The following is a 24526-nucleotide window of genomic DNA, read 5'->3' on the forward strand; positions in this document are numbered from 1 at the left end:
GGAAAGACATTCAGGATGCATCCAGAGAGAAGATGAAATCAGTCCCAAAGAGTTAAAATGTCTGACAAATGATCATAGATTTCATGAAACAAAAATGTAAATATGACTATGCTATCAAAGAACATAATGGTGTCAATCTAACACCATTGGGTGCAAAAGGAGCCTTGGAATTCTAAGTACTGCTCTTTAGTGAATTCTCCCATTGTGAAGTTTCTCAACTCTGAGTGAAAACATTAATGTTCTGATCAGTACTAGAGTTCATGTCATAGGGAAAGCCATTACCCTTCTTCCTTTTCAAATGTGTCTCAGCTGATATAAAAAACAACATTATTCTTGAAGATGGACCAAACAATTTCTAAAAGTCATGATTAACCCTCAACATGGAGTGCTGGTAAACTGTAAGTATTTTAACTACCCAAATTACTACATACCCAAAGCACACTGTCATCTTTTTCTGATCCTTCATAGACACGCTCCCCAAAGTACCAAGTTGAAGACAATACTTCAGGAAATTTGTAAATACCGATTCATTGATTTGGACTATGGATCAGGCCTATTATGGCCATATCCAAGAAGTACGAGAAGAAGTTCAGTTGGGTCTATCACTGGGCAGGTATTTTGAATATGGAAGTTATAGATGTTGAAAAACTGTGTGTGAACAAAACGAAATAACTATCATGGGTTGTGGAGCTACTAAATGTGATCTTCACACTACTGCTACTTGTGAAAGAAAAAGAAATATTAACATATTCCTCCACCTCCCCATTAAAAGTCCCAAATTAAGTGTTTTTTACTTTTGTTTTCATGTGCTCACTCTAAATGGCTACAGCAGATCATCTTCGATATAAGAGTAATAGATAGCAAAATGTCAGGCATGAAATCGATAGCATTTCTATAATTAATATAAAATAGGCAGATGATAACTACAGTATGCTCTTTGAAGACAGTCACCTGGTATTTCAAAATGAGTTTTTTTGTATGGTGCAAGTTTAATAATGACACCAAATTGCTGGCCTTGCTTCAACAGTCAAGACAAAAGTGAGAAGATTCAAAGATAAGTAAATGAACTCATTCTGTTAATTTGTAGGACAGGATAGTACACAAAAATAAAGTTAAACCCCTACTCTTACAAATGGGTAAAAATACCTCTTATTTTTAATTGTTAAAAAATGAGGCCAAAATTTCAAAACCTGACTGCAGAAAGATATGCTCCTAAATCCATATTTAGATACCTAAACTAAATGAGAATTGCGTGTTAAGCACCTCTGAAAATCAAGTCAAGTTATTTAGGGGTCTAAATATGATTTTAGGCATCCAATTTTGAAAACTTTGGAGAGACATTATATTTGAACTATTTTTTGGAGAATTGCTGGTAAACGTCAAGGTAAGTGTTGCCATCTGCAGTTAAATGCATTTTAAAAAGCAAAATCTGATTGGCAGTTTCATTGTAATAAAACAGTTATTTTAATCTACTTTACTGTAATCGGAATTCTTAAAAATTACTGATTATGAAGCGGTTGGAGATCTACTCATTACAAGCACCACATAAAAGCTAGGAATTACTATTATTAACGCATGCATGCTTTTGAAGGGATCATTCTCCACACAAACATCTAATCATATTCAGGAGCAGCAGTCAGAGCTGTGTGAAACTGCCAGTTATTCCCTGCCAAATTTACTACTGCAATAATAGAGAAATATTGCTTGTGTGATCCTGATACCTAGTGGAAAATTTATACCTTAGGACTGGTAGAAAATTTTCTGTTAAAACTGGTTTTCAACAGAAAATTAGGTTTTTAACCAAATGGATTTTTTGTTTGATTTCCATTGATTTTTGTAATTAAAAAAATTGTCCAAAACCTGAACTATTTTGATTTGGAATTAATGCTGCAGTGCCGCATGAGAGTTAACAGTTCAGCTGACTACATCTCCCATGATGCAACATGGCCAGGGACTCCAAACACTGCACCACCTTCCTTCTCCAAGAGGGGGAGACTATGATGCATCAGGAGAAATATAGTGTTACCATTTACCAGCCTACAGTGGAGATTGGGAGCATGAAGCACTCAAACCACAGCTCTCATAAATCACTGCAGCAGCATTTCCAAAGCAAAATATTTCCATTTTCAATTTTTTGCCAAATAATTGTAATTTTCCACAGGAAAGATACTCATTTTCTGACTAGCTCTATTATACATAGCATGTGCTTTGTCAGCCTGTTAAGACATGATGCTGAAGAAAACTTTTAAAATGTTAAATCTTCTCTGCAGACATTGTATCATCCTAAAGTCCCAGTTTAGTCATCAAGCCTCCTTCTGGGCTGGTTGAACTGAACTGAAGCCAGTAGTTTAGCATGGAATTCTAATTCAATTTCTTGCGAGTCTTCACTTCCAGGAGTCTCAATAAATGTTTAAATAAATGAAACACTCTCCATTCTGCCACATTCTTTGTGTCACTCTCCAGCTTCCCTTCATCTCTCTCATACAAAAGGATTTGTAATGCTTTCTATGCATAATGTCATTTACTATTAAATTGTTCAGATGGTGAGAATTACAGGAATTTCATCCTGTTGTTTCTTTGGAACTTTCTTCTAGATGCACATGCTCTGAGGAATACTGTAGCTGAGAAGTTAGATGTACACTTCTTGAACTGTGGTGTTTTATCAGGTTTTCCAAATGAATAGGGAAAATGCAGACTAAATAAAAGAAAACTAAACATGGAAGAAATAGTTTAGGCTTTGGGTCTCTACATTTGCCTTATTTCAGCCCTGAAAATGAGCTTCATCCAGCATCTGATTTTTGTCCCCGAAGTGGCCATTAGGTAGCTCTTTGGCTTGCATCAGATAGCATCAATCCCACAAACAGCTACTACTGAACTTTGAGCACTGGTGCTCCGAGCCAGTGATAAGCCAAGATTTTAGAGCTCTGAAGGCTGCTAGCTGTCTTTGCCAGGGCTTTACAAGCTCACAGGATGTATGGCCCTTTTACGAAAGCTGCTCAAAAGCAGATGAACTATCACTTGCCTCCATCCCTCTCCTCCCTTCTCCTTATCATTTGCTTTGCTGAGTTAAAAATTAAACAAAATACCTGCAGGGAAATAAAACTCTTTTAAAAAGCTAAGTAAGCATTTATTTATTTTTGAGCCATAGATTCACAGATTTTAAGGCCAGAAGGGACCACCATGATCATCTAATCTGACTTCCTCCATAACAGAGGCCATAGAATTTCGCCCAATAGTTTCTGCATCAAGCCCATAACTTCTGGATAAGCTCTAGCTTATCTTTTAGAAAGACAATTTTTTTACAAGAGGAAGGACGGTGAAGTGGTTGGGCCTCAGAAAACCTGGGCTCAGCTCCTTTCTTGACCAGAGACTTCCTGTGTGATCTTGGGCGAGTCACTTATTCTTGTTGCACCTCAGTAAAATAGAGACAGATGCACTTCCCTACCTCACCAGGGCGCTGTGAGGAGAAATACATTAAGGACTATGAAATGGTCAGATACTACAGTGATGGGGCCAGATAAGTATCATAGATATACAGGATTTTCATTTAAAGACTTGAAGTGATGAGATATCCACCCTAGGTTGTTCCAATGGCTAACTATGCCTACTGTTAAAAATGTACACTTTATTTCCAGCATTAATTTGCCTAATCCATGTTCACGTTACATTGTGATAAGGGCCCTCAGGTTGTAAACCTGCTGTGTCTCTGCACTTCACAAAGGGAGGCCTGATGGGGCCTAACAACGCAAAGAAAAGGGTAATCACACATACAACGAAGACAAAGGAAAGTGGCTGCCCAGAAAGATAGAAACTATGCATGCATGTGCACACACATATTTTATGAACACATCCATTCATATGCACACACCTGAACTACAGCCTCCACACCTCCGTGCATTTACACACATATATATGCAAACTGTTGGCATGCATGCACTCCCCACATGCCCTCCATGCGTGTATGCACACATGTACCCTTATACCCCCCTCCCTGGACATGTATATTCACATACCCTTATAGATACTTGTGTACACACGCAGATATTCATACCTTTGTCCGTGCACAGATTCACCTTGCTGACTCCCCACACCCTCCCAAAATATAAAGTTTGAGATCCTTTTATTTTCTTCTTTTATTTGTGGATGTAGCACTCCTTTGCTTGCCCAGTAACAAAGTAGAACAAGGACCTTTGGGGAAGTAGCACTGCTTAAGCTAATATTTCACCTTCACTCCATTTGCCTTTTGCCTTTGGTTAGCACCAAACATTTTCTGGCTGTCTAGCCTTGTTATCAAATATGTCTACAAAAATGTAAATCAATATAAAACTGAAAATTATACTTCCCTGTGCTGCAACATAGAAATTCACAAAATACTATAGTCATCATCTAACGCCCTTTCCAGAAGAGAGACAGATGGTATTATCTATTTAAACATAACCTTTACAGGCAGCAACAATGTTAACCAAATCTGCATTTCATAGTTACCAATAACACTACTGCAATGACAAGGACCCAAATAAATATACTAAAATATCAGTTAAGCAATTATGTGCTTTGGCACCTGTGGCTATATAGTTTATTAGCAAGAGCAACCGACTGGGAATCTAGATCATAATTCTAGCTGAGCCAATGGCTTATTGTATGGTGTTGGCCACAGCATTTGATCTCATTATGCCTTGTTAACTTAGCTGCATATATAGTTTAAAAAGTATATTCTATCTGAAATTATAAGACCAGTTTAAGATGTGCTTTCCTGAACAAATAAACTACAGTCAAATTTCATCCTTGCCTCCAGTGCTCTGCTAAGAATGCCAGCCCTGACGTTGTTACTCTGCTTTTCCATCAGCTGTCTCCATGCTCCCTTCCACACCACACCTGCTGTGGAATTGCCTCCCAATTCTGATCTGTCAAGGTAACCTTCCTTTCCTCTGATCCATCCTAAAGATTCACTTCCTCCATGATGCCCACAAGGAAAGAGTCAAAAATTAGTAGTAATAATATTTTATAATTTCCAGTGATAAATAATAATAAGTCATCTTAATTGTTCTCTCCCCTGAGCTTCTTATCTGTATCATGATCAGTGGAACTGGAGTCTGAAAGCCCATGTTTCCTAGAGGAACTGTTACTGAGGGGACACCAATGGAACGGGGAACACTGGATGCTATGATGGAAGCAACTCGGCCATATGGACAGAATAGTGTACACCGTTTAATAAAGTTTCATGCATTCAAGTTAATCTGCATTTAGCTTCACTCTTTATGAATCAAACATGGTGTCAGCAGTTGAACTGTGAGTTTGCTGAAGGGCAGCAGGTGGCTGTGTGAGACATCAAACTAGGTCTGAAGCCCCCACAAGCCCCAGATTTTGCAGGTACAAAACAGCCCAAGGATGGACCTACTGGAAGGAGGACTTTGTGCTGTACATAGAGCTGGCCATGCAGGATGATAACAAGGGCAGGAAAGTAAAACTGTCATTTTACCTTATTGGGGACCAAGGCAGAGAAGTCTGCTGCACTCTGAAGTTCACGACTGGCTCAAACTTCAGAGCTGCTCCAGGAAGGCAATCTCACATTAGATAGATTGCTTAGAGATGGGACGTACAGCGAAAGCCTCAAGAAGAAGGATGAAAGCACTGGGAGACACAGCATCCCCAGAAGTACATACAGTGAGACAACAGCAAAGGAGAGCATGTGCCCAGGCTTCCATACACATAGTGAGATGCATTTACTGTGGGAGACAGGATGAGCAGGCAAACAAGATGTGCCCTGCACTAGGAGAGCATTGCAAGGAATGTGGCAAGTTGAACCATTTTAGTGGTGTGGGTAAAAGCAAAGGAAGGGCTCAAAAATGCAGTCAGACGTCTACAAGAGGGAGATGGCATAGCAGACAGCAGTGATGACATCATGACTCTCTCCTTGAGTCTGAGAGCATAACAGGTTCAGGCTGCTGGCAAAGGAAAGCAACAAGAGACAGAACTATCCTTCATGCATGCAACAATGTTAACAGGGAAATACCCTGTGTTACTTTAGCTGGATAGTGGGGCTTTTTGCAATGTGATTCCTTGGGGGTGAACTGGACTCAAACACACCCATTACAAAGAGCTGGTGCGATTTAATAATGTATAATGAGCATAATGCAGTCCACAGGAAAATGTGGTTTCATAGTAACTATCTGCAAAATAACAGATGATACCCTGAAGTTTGTAGTGCTGGATGGTAAATACCACAGACCACTCTTGGGGAATACAGCCATACAGGCCATGGACTGGATCAGTGTGCAGTGTCAGAATTTTATTGTTGCAGTACAAGAAGCAAAAAAAGGGAGTCCCATGGACAATCGAGACAATTTTAAAAGCACATGGGGATGTTTTCAAAGGTGACAGTTGCCTCAAAGGACAGCTGCGACTGGAAGTAGACCTCACAGTAGAGCCCGAGTGCATACCACAAAGGAAAATTCCAGTGTCACTACATAATCCAGTATTTAAGGAGTTCAAAAGTCTGCAGAGCAAGGGTATTGTAGCATCTGTAGAGGCCAATACCGCCTGGGTAAGCAGATGGTAAAGAAGTCATCAAGCAAATTACACATTTGCATAGACCCAAAGCCAAGTCAACCAGGCACTGAAAAGATCCACTGCCCACAATTGATGACATCTTGCCAGAACTTTCCAAAGTATGGATCTTTACATTGTAATGTGAGGAGCAGGTTTTGGCAGATAAGCCTGGGAAGAGTCCAGCCTGCTGACAACCTTTGCAAACACCATTTGGTCCCTACAGATAGTTGTGCATACCAATGGGCATAAGCCCAGGACCAGACATGTTCCAAAGAAGATTCACCCAAGTTCTGGAAGGACTGCCTGGTCTGAAAATAACTGCAGATGATAACCTCATTGTAGGTGAAGGAAGCAATGATACAAAAGCTGAACAGGACCATGAGAGAAAACTACAAGCTTTTCTAGAGAGATGCAGAGGCAAGAATACAAAACTCAACCCAGAAAAAATGCAACTCAAATAGTGCAAGGTGACATATATTGGACATCTACTCACAGCAGAGGACTGAAAGCAGATCTCAACAAAATCAAGGCAGCCAAAGACATGCCAGCATTGGTGGATGTGAAAGGGGTTCAAAGCTTCAGAGAAATGATAAATTTTCTGTCCAAATTCTGTCCAGACTTGGCTGTAGTAGCAGAACCCAAAACAGCTCACAAGGCAGGATGCTGAGTGGTGCTGGGCAAGTCCTCAACAAACAAGCTTCTGACATGCTGAAATAAATGATAAGGGATGCCCCTGTCCTGAAGTACCACCAGCCAGCAGAGTGACTGACACTCCACTGTGAGGCATCAGAGAAAGGAGTGGATGCAGTTCTTCTGCAGGTGCAGCTGGTAACTTATGCCAGCAGAGCCCCATCAGAGACCGAACAGGGGTACACACAACTAGAAAAAGAGTCTCTGGCTATGGTATTTTGAAAAGAGCAATTCCATCCATACACCTACAGCCATTTAGTGCAATCATACGACAAACCCTTAGAGAAAATCACGGAAAAGCCCCATCTTAGTGCTCCAAAGAGATTGCAGCACATGTTGCTACATCTCCAGTGCTACTGGGTAGAGATCAGATATTGTCCAGGATGATTACTGCTGTTAGCTGACACCCTGAGCAAGGCACCTATACCCAGCATCAGTGAGCTGGAGGAAGTTGATCAGGACTTTTAAACCATTAACATACTGCAGTATCTCCCAGTTTCAACAAGAAAGCTGATGGAAACCCAAGAGCCTATGGAAAAGGACATCCAACTACAGACTGTCAAGAGAGCAATACCAGCAGGGTGGCCAGAAGACAAAAGCCAAGTACCAGTAGGAGCAGGACTATATTTTCCAATTAAAGATGAGCTGAGTGTGCAGGACAGAATCATTTCCCAAGGACAGAGAGCAGTTCTCCTCACCTCATTATGTAAGGATGTCATGCAAAAAAGACATGCCTTCACTTGGGCACTGACAGCTGTCTTATAAGGGTTGAAGTGTGTGTTTACAGGCTGGTAATGAATACACTAGTCTGTTCTTGTGATACACCAGCAGAAAGCCACTTATCATGTGACCTACCCACCCAAGCATGGGAAAGGTTGAAGCAGACTTATTTACCTTCAGTGAAAAGCAATACCTGATTACAGTGGGCAACTATTCAAATTTTTGGGAGGTGGATGTCCTGCCTGATACAAGATACAAGTCAGTGATTGGCAAACTGAAAGTCCAGTTCGCTAGACATGGCACTGCAGACACTGTATTCCCCAACAACAGACACCAATTTCAAGGAATTTGCACAGAAAATGGAAGTTTGACCATCATACCTCCCTCCCCTCCCCAGCACAGAGTAATGGTAAGATGGATTCAGCTGTGGAAACATCTAAGAGACTGTAACACAAGGCTGGCTCAGATGCTGTGTTAGCATTTTTGGCAAAGAGGAAAACCCATCACAGGGATGCCAAAACAGTCCAAGGCAGGCACTGGTGGGATGAAGGACAATAACCTTGCTACCTATGAGAGGAAACCCTTTGCAGCCAGAAGGCTGGAGATAATGCTGAGAGGAGATGGCCACCAATCAGAGAAAGCAGGCACTAGAGTACGACAGGTCAACCAAGGACCTACTGACCCTGGAAACAGGTATTCCTGTGAAGATCCAGCCACTACAGACACTAGAAGGAGTGAACTAAAGGGTGCAGTGGCACACAGGTAATACGAGGTGACTACCCAAGAGGGAAAAGTGATCTGAAAGAACAGGAGGCACTATGAGCCAGTAGACAACATCCAGAGAAAGCTGCAGAGATAGAGAGATCATCAAAGAATAGAGAGTCAGAGAACCATCTATAGGCCAACCCCAAAGTAAGGCAGGAAACTGCACAAAGAGCTGGTTTGCTAGTCTCAGAGATAAGAAAATCCTGGTGTGTAGCCTGTTGAGGAGACCAAATTGTCTTCAAGACTATGTAACCAGCAGAGTCGGGGGGGTAAAGACAAGATTTCAACTTGGCTCTGTGCTAGTAACCTCTAGCCAAAGGGACTTGGGATGGGGATCTGGGCCTCAATTATATGTTTGTAATGTTTTTATTAAAATGTTTGTAAAATACGGAAGTTGTATCATTATCAGTGGAACTGGAGTCAGAAGGCCCATGTTCCCTGGAGTTACTGTTATTGATGGGACGCTACTGGAACAGGGAACTAGTAGAGTTAGTGGAAGCAACTGAGTTGAGACAGAGCAGTCCACAGGGCTTAATAAAATTATTTGTTCAGTTTCCAGAATAAAATACTATAACTCTACCTTTGTTTTTTGCTCAGTCCCTGTCCCAAAGAGATTACAGGCTTACCGTATCTTTCTGTCTGTCTGTCTATCTTGTCTTGTACAGCGCTTGCTACATTGTCAGTGGTTAACAAATATTAATGTCTCCATTTTCTGAAACTATGTAGAAACATTTTTAGGAATTCCAAGTTCATTTTCCTACTTCCATAACGCTTTGAAATGTTTTCACCAGAAAAAAAGGCACAAGAGTTTTTATTCTACCATTACACTGATATTAAGCATGCAGCAATACATTGGGATTAGATCTCAGTGTGATTCAAACAAATAAGACAACTTGTTTTTGAAGATCATACTCTATGCACTTAAGTCTTTTGAACCAGTTATAGAACAATGAGGGACTGAGACACAAAATGAGGACTTCAAGGATACACTTTTCACATTCACAGGTGAGAGACGCATAACACTTTGTCAATCTGGAGCAATGTCTCTCAATGCTTAACCATAAACCCTGATTTTCTGTCTCCCTCTGCTGCTCTCCATTAGCCTGTAAACAGCTGGACATAAGTAACGTACTTTCTCTACAAAGGTCAGGTCTTCAGAAATTCTGAGTTCCCTATTAAGATGGAGTAAACAATTTTTCCCCTTAGATTTTTTGTCAGTATCCTATGGAGCAGCAGTATCTTTCAAAATATTCTACCAGACGAAGGCAGTAAGGAATGTAAAAAACATTACTACACCATCTGGAATGCTTCGCTTGTTACATGCTATATATTTTTGAGGGGTTTAACCTTTCTCTGAGTAGGTGTGTTTATAAAATGTCATTCAGTGAGTCATACCACATTTCTGCTTGCTCTTAAATTCTAGCAAATGAGCTTTGAAATGAAGTGTGAATAAAGTTCAGACATAACAAGAAAACTTTGACATATTCTGGCTTACAGCAAAGCTGTTGTGCATCACTCTTGGACAACATGGAGCTGTCTCTTATTTACATTCAATCATACTTTTTCATAATATGTGGCATCACGTGTATTCAGTACTTAGTCTACACTATCTTTCTCATTTGGCATCACTTAGGAAACATTGACTACCCCAGTCCCATGCCGACCTCCACTTCCATCTCCTTCACATGCACAAGACTAACTATAGAATTTTGCAATGCTATACAGGATGTGTTCCCTCATGTGTGACCTCATGGTAGAACATTGCCAGTGCTCACAAAAAGTGCTCACAAAAAGCTCCAAAAACATGTCATTTGGACTTAATCCAGTGAGAAACCATTTCAAGATGGCACCTATGAATGAAGGAATTTGTGCATTTTATGGTTCAAAATCCTGTAGAACCCGCAAGTCTATCGAACTTTTAAAGTGATGTTGCTGCACTGTATATGCATGGGTTTTCGTCTCTCTCAGACATTTTCTTGTGAACTATAATAACACCATAAAAAGAAAAGGAGGACTTGTGGCACCTTAGAGACTAACAAATTTATTATTAGTAAATAAATGTGTTAGTCACTAAGGTGCCACAAGTCCTTCTTTTCTTTTTGCGGATACGGTTGCTACTCTGAAAAATAACACCATAGGATCTGGTTGTAAAAGGCATAGGGTGAGATCCTAGCCCCACTGAAGTCAATGGGAGTTTTGTTACTGACTTTAATGGAGCCAAGTTTTTACCAATAGATTGTTTTATAAGTATATTTTTAACATCAATTTCCCATAGCAATCCAAGTCAGTTTGCCTCCCCAAAACATATCCTGGAGTGGGATTGATCTACACTATCCCTCACATTGGCTTTTGCCTCAGTTCTATATATACCATATATACAGCTGGTGAAACTCACACAGCTTACGGAGTCCAACTACACACTCACAAATTGGGGGAGTGATAAATAATGAAGAGCACAGGTCACTGTAGAGAGTAATCTGGATTACTTGGTAAACTAGTTGCAAGCAAACATTATGCATTTTAATATGGCTACATGTAAATGTATTTATCTAAGAACAATGTAAGCCATAATTACAGGAATGGGGGACTCTATCCAGGGAAACAGTAACCCTGAAATAGAATTGTGGATCATGGTGAATAATCAGCTGGAACAAAAGCTCCCAATGTGATACTGTGGCCAAAAGAGCAAATGAAATCCTTGCAGGCACAGACAAGGAAATGTTAAGCAGGACAGAGAGGTTATTTGACCTCTGTACTTTGGCTCTGGTGTGAGAGCTGCTGGAATACTGTGTTCAGTTCTGGTGCCCACAATTCAAGAAGGATTTTGATGAATTGGAGAGGGGTCATAGATAGCCACAAGAATGATTAAAAGATTAGAAAACATGTCTGATAGCTCTATCTATTTAGCTTAACAAAGAGAAGGTTAAGGGGTGACTTGATTACAGTCTTTAAGTACATACATGTGGAACAAATATTTAGTAGTTGGCTCTTAAATCTGACAGGGAAAGGCATAACACAATCCAAGGGTTGGGGAGGATTCTCCATTACTGACAATTTTAAATCAAAATTGGATGTTTTTCTGAAAGATCTGCTCTAGGAATTATTGTGGGAAGTTCTATGGCCGGTGTTATACAGGAGTTCAGACAAGGTGATCAAGTAGTCCCTTCTGACTTTGGAATTAATTAATTTATTAGTCCACCAGTTCTCAAACAATCAGGTGGGTATTCCAAAAGAGTGCAAGCTATGTGGGTTGTTTTTTTTTAAATAAAGAACTCTGGCTGTCAGTCCTGAGTAGCTGGGGCTCGTGCAGAAGGGCCATGCACACCTGGGAGGTGGGGCGCAAGAGGACAGCTGAAGTCCTGCCACTCTGGGACTAACAGCTGGAGTCCTGTCACCTGGAGGCAGTCTGGGGTCTCCTCCCACCTCACCCCTCCATTCCTCACTGGAAGGCAGTCTGGAGGTGGCGGGGCTCTAGCTGTCAGCCCCAGGGTGGCAGCAGTAGCGCAGAGGTAAGGATGGCAATGGGAAGCTAAGTCCTCTGTGAAAAGTGATATTGACAAAAGTCACTTTTCACATTGCCTCCCTTACTTCTGTGGTGCTGCTGGGCACACTGGGGCTATGCTCGGGGGTGCATAAACACTATAGACACAAAGAAGAGGGGCCTGATCAAATAAGTTAGAGAACCATTGTATTAATCTAATAAAAATCTCAGGAGGAGTAAGTATGTGACCACGCACTGAAGCAAGGAGAAGGCAGAAAAGGAAGAAGGTAGAATTATCAAACCAACATAAAAGAATACTGCTTTTTATGCTGATATTCTTTGTCAGCCTATCACGTTTAACAACAACCCCAGAACAAATTCTAAAATTTCAGACATGTTGCAAAGTCCATCTTTTTTGACTGTGCTTAGCAGGTGAGTTATTATGGGTAATTGTGATTATATTTTGGACAAACATTATTATGGATCACTTGGGTACAGACTATCTAGTGTAATATGTTTTTTAATTGTCTGAAGAGCACGCCGAGTTTAGGCGAGACTCTTCAATTTACCTAAATGAATACATATGATGCATCAGATATTTAACAATGGGAGCAACTACAATAGAACAGTGAGAAGAAAAATGTATAGAGGCATAATTCATATGGTCCACCCTGATACAGACTCCACTGTGTGAGGGTATTTTTGGATATAGATCATAAAATTGATAAAACTTTTCAACACCTTCCTGTCTCTTACAATTCTAAGGTTTAGCTATATCAGATGCTGGTAAAAGCTCTGGCTCAATTTCCTTTATTGTCCCTGACTTGTTTCTTCATTTTTGGTGTCACCTAAACTGTACTTACTCACTTGGATAAAAATCACTAAGTCAGAGCCTGACACTGTTAGACGTATCAGCAAGAAGGTATCAGCAGTAGCTGCAGCAGCGAAGTATTGGTGACTCAATGTACTAATTAATACCTATTACTTATTAAGAGCAAACACTTTCTAGCCTAACCCCATACAGTCCAAGAGGCAAAGTTGAAGCCTAATGCTCCAATTTAAGAAAGCTAATATCCCTCCAACAGTCCAGTCTATATTCACATAGCCACCACAATCCTAGGCATATAGGTTACCTAAAAAGAGCAGTGAGAGTGATACAATCAAAGCCAAGAATCTAATATTGCCTGCAATTCCCTCATCCCCACATGGATGTGGCAGCAAAGAAAATCATATTTTTAGAACTTGTGAGGCAAATTACCAAATGCCGGCAAATCCTGCAAAAACCAACAGTTTTGATCTGAATCATGGAACAGAAAAATGTTGGCATTCTCACGTCACTTTTTTCATTACTGTGAAGAGGTAGTGATTCTATGCAGAAAGAATAGTCATTCTGCCTTGCTGAAAAACTGTCCATGTCTCAGGCACGAAGATGACCAATTACTGGGATGGGGAATTCTAAATCCTGTAGGTCTTACTATTTGATCATTAATTATTATTATTTGTTAAAGGACAATACTGTACTATGTATTATAAAAGACTTGTACTACATCTAGCTTGTTCTTCTAGACACTTCTGCATCTGTGATGGCTCACAGAATTTGTTTCATAGCACTCCTGGAACAGTCCCTGCTGAGGATGATATTAAGCTTTAATTAAATCTCTTACTGTAGACACATGAGAAAACCCTCGAAAACTAAAAAAACAACTTCTCTGGTGTACCTAGTCCTCATCTGAGTGATGAATTACACTTTCCCTAGGATAGAACAGTGTGTTCTTCTCAAAGGTCCCCAAAATCTCACATAGGCTGGTAGGGCAGTTTATGATATCTGTTAGATCACTACTTCTGCCCAAGAGAGCCCACAGGAACCCTTCAATCCTATACCTCATGTACTGTTTTGGCTGGGTCTACTCAGGAGAAGGGTTTTCAAATGTTGCCATTTTAATATCACAGAGCTGTATTCTGCATACAACTTTTATTTTAAAATCTCCTACAGCTAGTGTAGGTGTTTGGTGCTTCCAGAAGCAAAGATCTGGTTAAATACAAAATTCTGAAAAAATGACAATGTCAAAGAGTAGTACTGTTGTGATGGATGAAAAGGACAGAGTTGTCTGGGAGCTTCAAGTATGCAAGATATGGGGCTATTTTTAATCCCTGGAGTAACTCTGTTGACTTTAGTGGATTTACACCAGTGATGAATCTGGTCCATAATGTGCAAGGTTGATTTCCTTTGTTTCTTCTAGAAGCCTCACAAGTTTGTCTATACAGAGAATTCATCTTTTAACACAGATAGGTCTGAGCTGCATTATTTGGATCTGGATCTGGACTATTCTTTATTCAGCGATGTCTGGATCAAGGATTTTAATTAAGGTGCATCTACAGTTTTTAATGGTTTCCACTGTGAATGTTGAAATGGGTTTCACAAGTGGTAGCGGGTATAAACAATGATACACTGAAATATATCTAATTCAACCAGCATAAGCCATAATAATCTTTTTTAACAATATTTGGGGTGGGGTTTGGTTGGAGGAGATATTTAGCCATAAAATCAATAACATTCCACTTGTAGGTTTTTCACCCATGAACCAGTAATAAGTGCACTCTGTAATAAGTACACCCTGTGTCTAATCATAATGATATATAACGAAATTGCATGGAGTACATTCCCTTGTTACCTTTTATTTATTGGTAATCTACTCTCATATACATTGTACATCGTGTACTGTAGATAGTTATGTCAAGTTATTCCGACTGATTTAAAGTCCAATGAAAATACCGAATGTTTGGTATTGGGGAAGATCTCATCTTGTCCCTAATAAACCATGTTCTGCCAAAATGAAGAAGAGGTTTAGAGGATTATTAGAACTCTCTGAAATGTTTTATGCCCTTGTTTTTTAAACAAAAAAAGAAGAGAAAGAAGAATCTCCTTTCTGGGTTTTATAGCACATGATATGGATTCATGTGTGCCAGACAGCCTAAAATTGGGTTCACTAGACCAGATACTTAAAAAAAAAAGTCCAAACTCTCAGATCTACAAAAGTAATCTCAATATTATTATATTTTTAGCATCCAAAAATGTGCTTACAACTGTGATATCCTGGCTCTTGCCATTTGAAACTCCCACGCATGCTAATTGGAGCTGGGATCCATGTGGGTTTGAGAGAATTTCACCCTCAATAAACAAAGAGCAATTCGGAAAATGAGCAACTTAGAATATGTAGGGCCATGTCATGTCTCGTCCTGCAGAGAGGAGGCAGATGGCACAAATAATCTTTCCCTTGCCACCCATCTCTTGTGCACAGGGCAGCTGTAATTTGGTTGCCAGGAGCTGGTGAGTACAGAAAATCAGCATTGCTGGAACCCCTAGCTGGTCCCAGAGGAGGATGACTTGGTGGAGTGGCATCATATCAGAACATTGGCAGAGCTGCCCTTATAGGAATCCTAGTGACATCTTTTCAAAGATGCACCAGGAGACAGTTCCTAGCACTTCCTTCCAGCACTAGTGGCAGCATACTACCTTTCAAAAGTAGGATACCAGCAAGCAGTGCAACTTAGGAGGTGCACCACTAATATAATTATTAATTACATTTATTATGGGAGTGCCTGAGGCCAATCAACAATGGAGCCCCACTGTGGTAGGCACTGTACAAACACAGAGAAGTACATGGGCCTCCAACTCACAGCACACCTTTCCTATTGTGCATAATTTTACCATCTGTATAATACGTTGCGCCAGAAAATTTACTTTCAATATGTAACTTAAACCCACCTCCCAACTTAACTGGGTTGACCTTTTTTGCAATACCCTTTTGAAATATATTAAAAATTTTTCATTTCTACTTTGAATAGTGCAACAGGTAGTTTTACCCAGAAAACACAAGCTGTAATCATGGTAATGTGAGTATACTAACTAGAAAAGTGTTAAGTGATTTAAGAAAGATCTAAAATAAAAGATGGAAAAGTTTAATATACCACATTGCATTCTGTGGACTGTGCAGAAGAAGGAGCTGTAGACTTTTGTCCCACATCTTTTGGAGACATCTGTGGATTTTCTGGAAAAAGCCTAGGTGGATGTTCTTGGATTTCAGGCTCTGCTTTATTGTCAAGGAGGGGAGCTATCTGAATGGAAAGAGATGCTGTGTGTATCTCAGGCACAGGGTTACAGGTAGGTGAGACAGGCCTTTGTGGAAATGTTGGCACTTCATTAGACTTGGGCTGCTGCTGTGTATTACGAGGAACATTACTCAGTGAGTCTTGTGTCTGGGTTAATTTCAAGGTAGAAACTCTGCGTTTTTGAGATGCTTGTCTGTGGCCTTGATGAAGAGTAGCTCTAATGCCAGCTACTGCTTTTGTGCTTGTGTTGGAGACTGAGGGCAGTGGTTTAGTGATTCTTTGTGCATAGGACACACGTGTGTTAGATTTTTTAGAATACATTGTCCTCTGGATAGCCTCCTTGTTAGTATAGTAGACAGTATCTGAGGTGAGTTTTTTAGTTGGCTTGGTTGTTATTGACTGAAAATTAATTTCATCATTCATGTGATTAATTATTCCAGATCTACGAAAACTTTCTTTTCTAGGGGGTGGCAGGGGTGCCTTATTTGCCAAAAGCATCCACACACAGCAAAATAACATTGAAGAAGAAACAGAGAGAAAGTAAATGTTAGCAGGAGAAGTAACTTGAGTTAGACTCGTAACTTTAAACAAAAGAACAAGGGCCTGATCCAAACTCCATTCAATACAATGGAAAGACTCTGGATCAGGTACTGCATTGTACCTGATGATAATATTATATTCTGATATCTAGGAAATCACAGATTCCATTTGTTAATGGAAAGAGTGAATTGTGATCCAAACTGAGTCCATAATATCAAATATATTTTATTTTGCACTGACACTACGGTTTGAGAATTATCACCAAATTTTACAGAGATTTAAATAGTTCATAAAATGTACTCAACATACCATTTTAGCTGATGAGCTACTATTTATGAGTAACATACACACATATTATACACACACACACTTACACACACTTTTAAAACTTTTGGATTAAAATAGTAATGCAAATACTATTATAAGTATGCTTCTGAATTAAGGCATATTGTTTCATGGCATTTTCTATAATTGTTATATAGTTTAGCAAAATTAGCTGAAGAGCAGTACTTCTGGTTATTCTTAAATTAATCTAATTCAACTTTATAATCTGTTATTATTTATTCCATAAAGAATGTATTTCTCTGGAGTGTAAAATATTAATCAATACCCTTTGAAGTCCGAATACAATTATATAAGATTTTTGTTTGAACCCGTCCTATTTTTATTTGCTTACAGCCTTGCTCTTTGAAAGTAGTTTGTTGTGTTACAGAATCAGCAGACTTGTGTCATGTATAGTGTATGCTTATGTGTATAGCAGAAACAGATAATACAACACGTAATAACAGGTGCAGTGCTACCAAGAACACATCTGGATAATTCACTCTAGGGCATCACACCTACATGTAATGAACTCATAAGCTAACACTTATACTTAATACCAAAAGATGAAACTCTGTGTGTGAAGGTTTACCTGAGTTGGTGACCTCTTTTCTTGTAGGTTTGGCCGGACACTTCTAAAGCCTTTTGCTGCAAGAGATGAACTACTAGCATCGCCGTTCAATGTCTCTCTACTTCCATCATTGTAAGATGTCCAAGCTTTTGTGAGGAAAAAAATAAAAACAAATTTTTGGTAAACAGTCCCTATGTATCCATGATACCATAATAAATCAACCTATTGAACAAACTGTTGCAATGACAACTTTCTAGTCAGTAGCTAGAATTACTACTATCGACAATATATACATCAAAAGGAGAGTTAAATGGATAAGCCTGAAGCTACAACTTCTCAAGCTGTGATTTTGTCAGCTAGATCAGCCTAGATCAATATTGTTATTATTTTACTTATATTCTGATAGCTCCCACAAATATTCATGGATTCATAGACACATAGATTTTAAGGCCAGAAGGGACCATTGTGACCATCTAGTCTGACCTCCTGCATAACTCAGACTATAGGACTTTCATTCATTCTTGCTTCAAGTCCAATAGTTTTGGTTGAACTAGAATACCTTTTTGGAAAAGCATCTCATCTATATTTAAAGAGTTCCAGTGATGGTCAGTTGTTCCAATAATCTGAATCTGTCTTCCAACTTCCAGTCATTGGATCCTGTTGTAAAAAGACCTTTGTCTTTTTACACTGAAGAACCCTCTATTCTCAGATTTCTGTTCCTCATAGTCTAGTTATTGTCCAAATATAAATGAAGACACACTCCTGACCTGAATATCTTATAGACTGGAAGATAAGATAAGGGTGGGGAAAAGGAATACAATATGCAAGCAGGGTTCTCAGGATAATGATTGGGATATGTATTCTCTGTATTTGCATGGGAGACTTCAAAAGAACTCTTCAGTGGCATTGGAATGCATGATGGCGAATCAGTAGGTTGTATCCTTCTATCTAAGTCAGTTTTTAACCAATACTACTGTATTATACTACTCTGCTGCTGGAAATGCTATCTTTTGCATGAGACCTAAGCTTGAGGTTTTAATCACTTGTAATTATTAAAGATTCACAAAAAGAAAAGGAGTACTTGTGGCACCTTAGAGACTAACAAATTTATTAGAGCATAAGCTTTCGTGAGCTACAGCTCACTTCATCGGATGCATTTGGTGGAAAAAACAGAGGGGAGATTGATATACACACACGGAGAACATGAAACAATGGGTTTATCATACACACTGTAAGGAGAGTGATCACTTAGGATAAGCCATCACCAGCAGCGGGGGTGGGGGGGGGGAAGGAGGAAAACCTTTCATGGTGACAAGCAAGGTAGGCTATTTCCAGCAGTTAACAAGAATATTTGAGGAACAGTGGGGGGTGGGGTGGGGTGGGGGGGAGAAATAACATGGGGAAATAGTTTTACTTTGTGTAATGACTCATCCATTCCCAGTCTCTATTCAAGCCTAAGTTAATTGTATCCAGTTTGCAAATTAATTCCAATTCAGCAGTCTCTCGTTGGAGTCTGTTTTTGAAGCTTTTTTGTTGAAGGATAGCCACTCTTAGGTCTGTGATCGAGTGACCAGAGAGATTGAAGTGTTCTCCAACTGGTTTTTGAATGTTATAATTCTTGACATCTGATTTGTGTCCATTCATTCTTTTACGTAGAGACTGTCCAGTTTGGCCAATGTACATGGCAGAGGGGCATTGCTGGCACATAATGGCATATATCACATTGGTAGATGCGCAGGTGAACGAGCCTCTGATAGTGTGGCTGATGTGATTAGGCCCTATGATGGTGTCCCCTGAATAGATATGTGGATAGAGCTGGCAACGGCCTTTGTTGCAAGGATAGGTTCCTAGGTTGGTGGTTCTGTTGTGTGGTGTGTGGTTGCTGGTGAGTATTTGCTTCAGATTGGGGGGCTGTCTGTAAGCAAGGACTGGCCTGTCTCCCAAGATCTGTGAGAGTGATGGGTCGTCCTTCAGGATAGGTTGTAGATCCTTGATGATGCGTTGGAGAGGTTTTAGTTGGGGGCTGAAGGTGATGGCTAGTGGCGTTCTGTTATTTTCTTTGTTGGGCCTGTTCTGTAGTAGGTGACTTCTGGGTACTCTTCTGGCTCTGTCAATCTGTTTCTTCACTTTAGCAGCTGGGTATTGTAGTTGTAGGAATGCATGATAGAGATCTTGTAGGTGTTTGTCTCTGTCTGAGGGGTTGGAATAAATGCGGTTATATCGTAGAGCTTGGCTGTAGACAATGGATCGTGTGGTATGATCTGGATGAAAGCTAGAGGCATGTAGGTGGGAATAGTAGTCAGTAGGTTTCCGATATTGGGTGGTGTTTATGTGACCATTGCTTATTAGCACTGTAGTGTCCAGGAAGTGGATCTCTTGTGTGGACTGGTCCAGGCTGAGGTTGAAGGTGGGATGGAAATTGTTGAAATCATGGTGGAATTCCTCAAGGGCTTCTTTTCCATGGGTCCAGATGATGAAGATGTCATCAATGTAGCACAAGTAGAGTAGGGGCATTAGGAGACGAGAGCTGAGGAAGCGTTGTTCTAAGTCAGCCATAAAAATGTTGGCATACTGTGAGGCCATGCGGGTACCCATCGCAGTGCCGATCATTTGAAGGTATACATTGTCCCCAAATGTGAAATAGTTATGGGTGAGGACAAAGTCACAAAGTTCAGCCACCAGGTTAGCCGTGACATTATCGGGGATACTGTTCCTGACAGCTTGTAGCCCATCTTTGTGTGGAATGTTGGTGTAGAGGGCTTCTACATACATAGTGGCTAGGATGGTGTTTTTAGGAAGATCACCAATGGACTGTAGTTTCCTCAGGAAGTCAGTGGTGTCTCGAAGATAGCTGGGAGTGCTGGTAACACAGGGCCTGAGGAGGGAGTCTACATAGCCAGACAATCCTGCTGTCAGGGTGCCAATGCCTGAGATGATGGGGCATCCAGGATTTCCAGGTTTATGGATCTTGGGTAGCAGATAGAATACCCCAGGTCGGGGTTCTAGGGGTGTGTCTGTGCGGATTTGTTCTTGTGCTTTTTCAGGGAGTTTCTTGAGCAAATGCTGTAGTTTCTTTTGGTAACTCTCAGTGGGATCAGAGGGTAATGGCTTGTAGAAAGTGGTGTTGGAGAGCTGCCTAGTAGCTTCTTGTTCATACTCCGACCTATTCATGATTACGACAGCACCTCCTTTGTCAGCCTTTTTGATTATGATGTCAGAGTTGTTTCTGAGGCTGTGGATGGCATTGTGTTCTGCATGGCTGAGGTTATGGGGCAAGCGATGCTGCTTTTCCACAATTTCAGCTCGTGCACGTCGGCGGAAGCACTCTATGTAGAAGTCCAGGCTGCTGTTTCGACCTTCAGGAGGAGTCCACCCAGAATCCTTCTTTTTGTAGTGTTGGTAGGAAGGTCTCTGTGGGTTAATATGTTGGTCAGAGGTGTGTTGGAAATATTCCTGGAGTTGGAGACGTCGAAAATAGGATTCTAGGTCACCACAGAACTGTATCATGTTCATGGGGGTGGAGGGGCAAAAGGAGAGGCCCCGAGATAGGACAGATTCTTCTGCTGGGCTAAGAGTATAGTTGGATAGATTAACAATATTGCTGGGTGGGTTATGGGAACCACTATTGTGGCCCCTTGTGGCATGTAGTAGTTTAGATAGCTTAGTGTCCTTTTTCTTTTGTAGAGAAGCAAAGTGTGTGTTGTAAATGGCTTGTCTAGTTTTTGTAAAGTCCAGCCACGAGGAAGTTTGTGTGGAAGGTTGGTTCTTTATGAGAGTATCCAGTTTTGAGAGCTCATTCTTAATCTTTCCCTGTTTGCTGTAGAGGATGTTGATCAGGTGGTTCCACAGTTTCTTTGAGAGTGTGTGGCACAAGCTGTCAGCATAGTCTGTGTGGTATGTAGATTGTAATGGATTTTTTACCTTCAGTCCTTTCAGTATGATGTCCATCTGTTTGCATTTGGAGAGGAAGATGATGTCTGTCTGTATCTGTACGAGTTTTTTCATGAAGTTGACAGATTTCCACTCTATACGGCTAAATTCAGTGCCTTGCGTAATGACATGTTTCAGAGTAGCAGCCGTGTTAGTCTGTATTCGCAAAAAGAAAAGGAGTACTTGTGGCACCTTAGAGACTAACAAATTTATTAGAGCATAAGCTTTCGTGAGCTACAGCTCACTTCGGATGCATTTGGTGGAAAAAACAGATGGGAGATTTATATACACACACAGAGAACATGAAACAATGGGTTTATCATACACACTGTAAGGAGAGTGATCACTTAAGATAAGCCATCAGCAGCAGCAGGGGGAAAGGAGGAAAACCTTTCATGGTGACAAGCAAGGTAGGCTATTTCCAGCAGTGTCACTTTCTTTAAAAGGTGTTAGACTCAGTATTCTAGCTAAATTCCTCCCTGTATTCCTCCCCAGAGAACATGAAACAATGGGTTTATCATACACACTGTAAGGAGAGTGATCACTTAAGATAAGCCATCATCAGCAGCAGGGGGAAAGGAGGAAAACCTTTCATGGTGACAAGCAAGGTAGGCTATTTCCAGCAGTGTCACTTTCTTTAAAAGGTGTTAGACTCAGTATTCTAGCTAAATTCCTCCCTGTATTCCTCCCCTATAATTTCAGTTTGATAAGACATTTATCACTTTCTCTCCTGATCTGTTGTGATGCACTGTTAAATCATTGCTGCATTTCAGTCTAGAGGTGGCAGCACTTACTGAACTTACTAGTAAGCATCCTGTATTACGCATCCCATAGAAACAGGAACAAAACAGATTCTATGGCATATATGATATCTAACTAACTGTTGGACAAAACTGTCCTGGAAGCCTTGACGTCACTTCGGACAGGTGGTTGTCTGCTGGAGGTTCTCAGTCACAGGTTTCACCTGAGATAGTTTGCAAAAATCAGTAAAGTTTGTAAGGTCCACTGGGATATATTTGGATTCATGATGCTATATAAATGGAAGATTGCTATAATTCATACATGTACAATACCAGTAGACTTATGCATAAAGAAAATCATGTTTTATTTACCTGAATCTGGAGACTGAGAATCAGGTCCTAAAAAGAAATAGCCAAGTTAGTGTGTGCAGGAAATTAAAATACTGTAGGCAATTCTGTCAGCATTTCTGGTGATGGAACAGGATGCTGCTTGTGACATTGGACCTGGTTCTACATTCCTTGCACACTCAGACCTCATATGGATTTTGGGGAGATTTTAAGATATGCAAGGATTGTAGGACTAGGCTCACAGTATACTTTGATAAGAACATATATTTTTTTAAAAAGACAGCAATTTTGATCGAATTGTAGTAGGTTGGGTAATGTTTTGACGGATGTTTTGATGGATGTGTTATTGTTCTGTGTATGTGGTGCCAAATTCTGTACCCATGTATACCCACGCTGGCCCAGTGATATCACTAGGGGTGCGCAGTGTAACTTGGTCAGAATTTGATCCATATTGTCTTACCAAATGAAGTCATTTTCTTAATAATCAAACCACCGATCCTAACAATATTGAATCATTCTGAGTACTGGGCTAATTAAATAAAGGTATCTGAGAGAATCTAATGGAAACTGAAGGATAATAGCGATGGTGCTTTTAAAGTCTGCAGCAGCTGCTGCTACCAAGAGAATTTAGCCATGAGGTCACACACTCAGTAAGCCTCCACCACAGTTAAACTAACCTAATAGAGAAATTGATTTTAAGAGATATATATATATCATCATTCTTCTTTTTTCCTCCCAACTTTAATTGCCTATGCTTCAGTATGCAAGAATATTTTCAAAATGCATCACCACTGAGTCTTCTTTGTGTTGAATTAAAGATAATTTCATCGACCATTTTAAAGGAGTTGATGTAATTCTACGTATAGAAATTAATCTAATTTAAGGAAGCTCAACAGTAATTGTTATAGTCTCAGAAGAGCATGTTTACACGATACAGAAAAAACTATGTTTCTAATAAATGTCCTCTGATGTTGCACAGTTGGAAAAGATCTATATAATAGGTACTAACTGTTTTATTGAAATTACATACTCACAACTTGCCCTCTGTTACCTACATATACAACTCGGAATATTGCACTGTAAGTGCCCGATGTTTATTGCTCAATAAAATTACATTTTATCAAGGATTCTAATGTGCTGTGACAATTACTACATTGTGGTTATTTAAATCACTGCTACATCAGACAAGGAACAAAACAAACAATATTGTTGCCTGGTTTTTCAGTAAACTCTATAATTTATTGTCTTCTTAAATCTAGATACCAGGAGAAATGACACTACTTTGAGAGGGTATGGAGAGGCTTCATTCAAAAACAAGGGGGCCATACATGGGTGATGTGAGATTTTTGGATGGTGCCAGAATCTGGGAATCTGCAGGATGTCTCTAGAGTGTTTGGCAAAGAGAAAGACAGAAATTCTGTCCATATAAACAGTATATTGGCATGGGGTATGTTTGGGTGTGTGATTATTAGATGATCTAAAGGTGGACTAATTTGGAAAAAGTTATGCACATGTATGGAATTCTTTTTCCTTTGGCAAAAATTCATACGGATTCTTCATGTGCGACAATCCAATCCACTAGGTTAATAATCCACTAAACAAAATTATCTAAATAAGAATTGGCACTGTGGACCATCACTACCTTTATGGACTATTAAATACAGTAAACAAGACCTTTTAAAAGTCTCAGTTTGCAGGCTTACATGATAAACCATACTGACTTTGCAAGAGGTGTTTTGGAATATGAGGCCAATAATATGC

The 24526-nt window shown here is 40.0% G+C and overlaps 1 protein-coding gene across 7 annotated transcripts in view; it reads right to left on the reverse strand.

Moving 5' to 3' along the window:
* The window catches only part of SORBS2 (sorbin and SH3 domain containing 2), a 272899-nt gene that overhangs the window by 101679 nt on the left and 146694 nt on the right, over positions 1 to 24526 (reverse strand). For 5 of the 7 annotated variants that reach the window (XM_043513624.1, XM_038400114.2, XM_038400112.2 and 2 more), the window contains exons 3-4: positions 22790 to 22816; positions 17769 to 17893 (exon numbers count right to left, since the gene is read on the reverse strand). In XM_043513624.1, coding sequence (XP_043369559.1) covers positions 17769 to 17893; positions 22790 to 22816 — 152 coding nt within the window. Of the gene's footprint in view, positions 1 to 16174; positions 16796 to 17768; positions 17894 to 22789; positions 22817 to 24526 lie in introns of all 7 variants that reach the window. The other 2 variants (XM_043513619.1, XM_038400107.2) reach the window with 1 other exon arrangement.

Source organism: Dermochelys coriacea, chromosome 4 (assembly GCF_009764565.3).
Source record: "Dermochelys coriacea isolate rDerCor1 chromosome 4, rDerCor1.pri.v4, whole genome shotgun sequence".
NCBI lineage: Eukaryota > Metazoa > Chordata > Testudines > Dermochelyidae > Dermochelys > Dermochelys coriacea.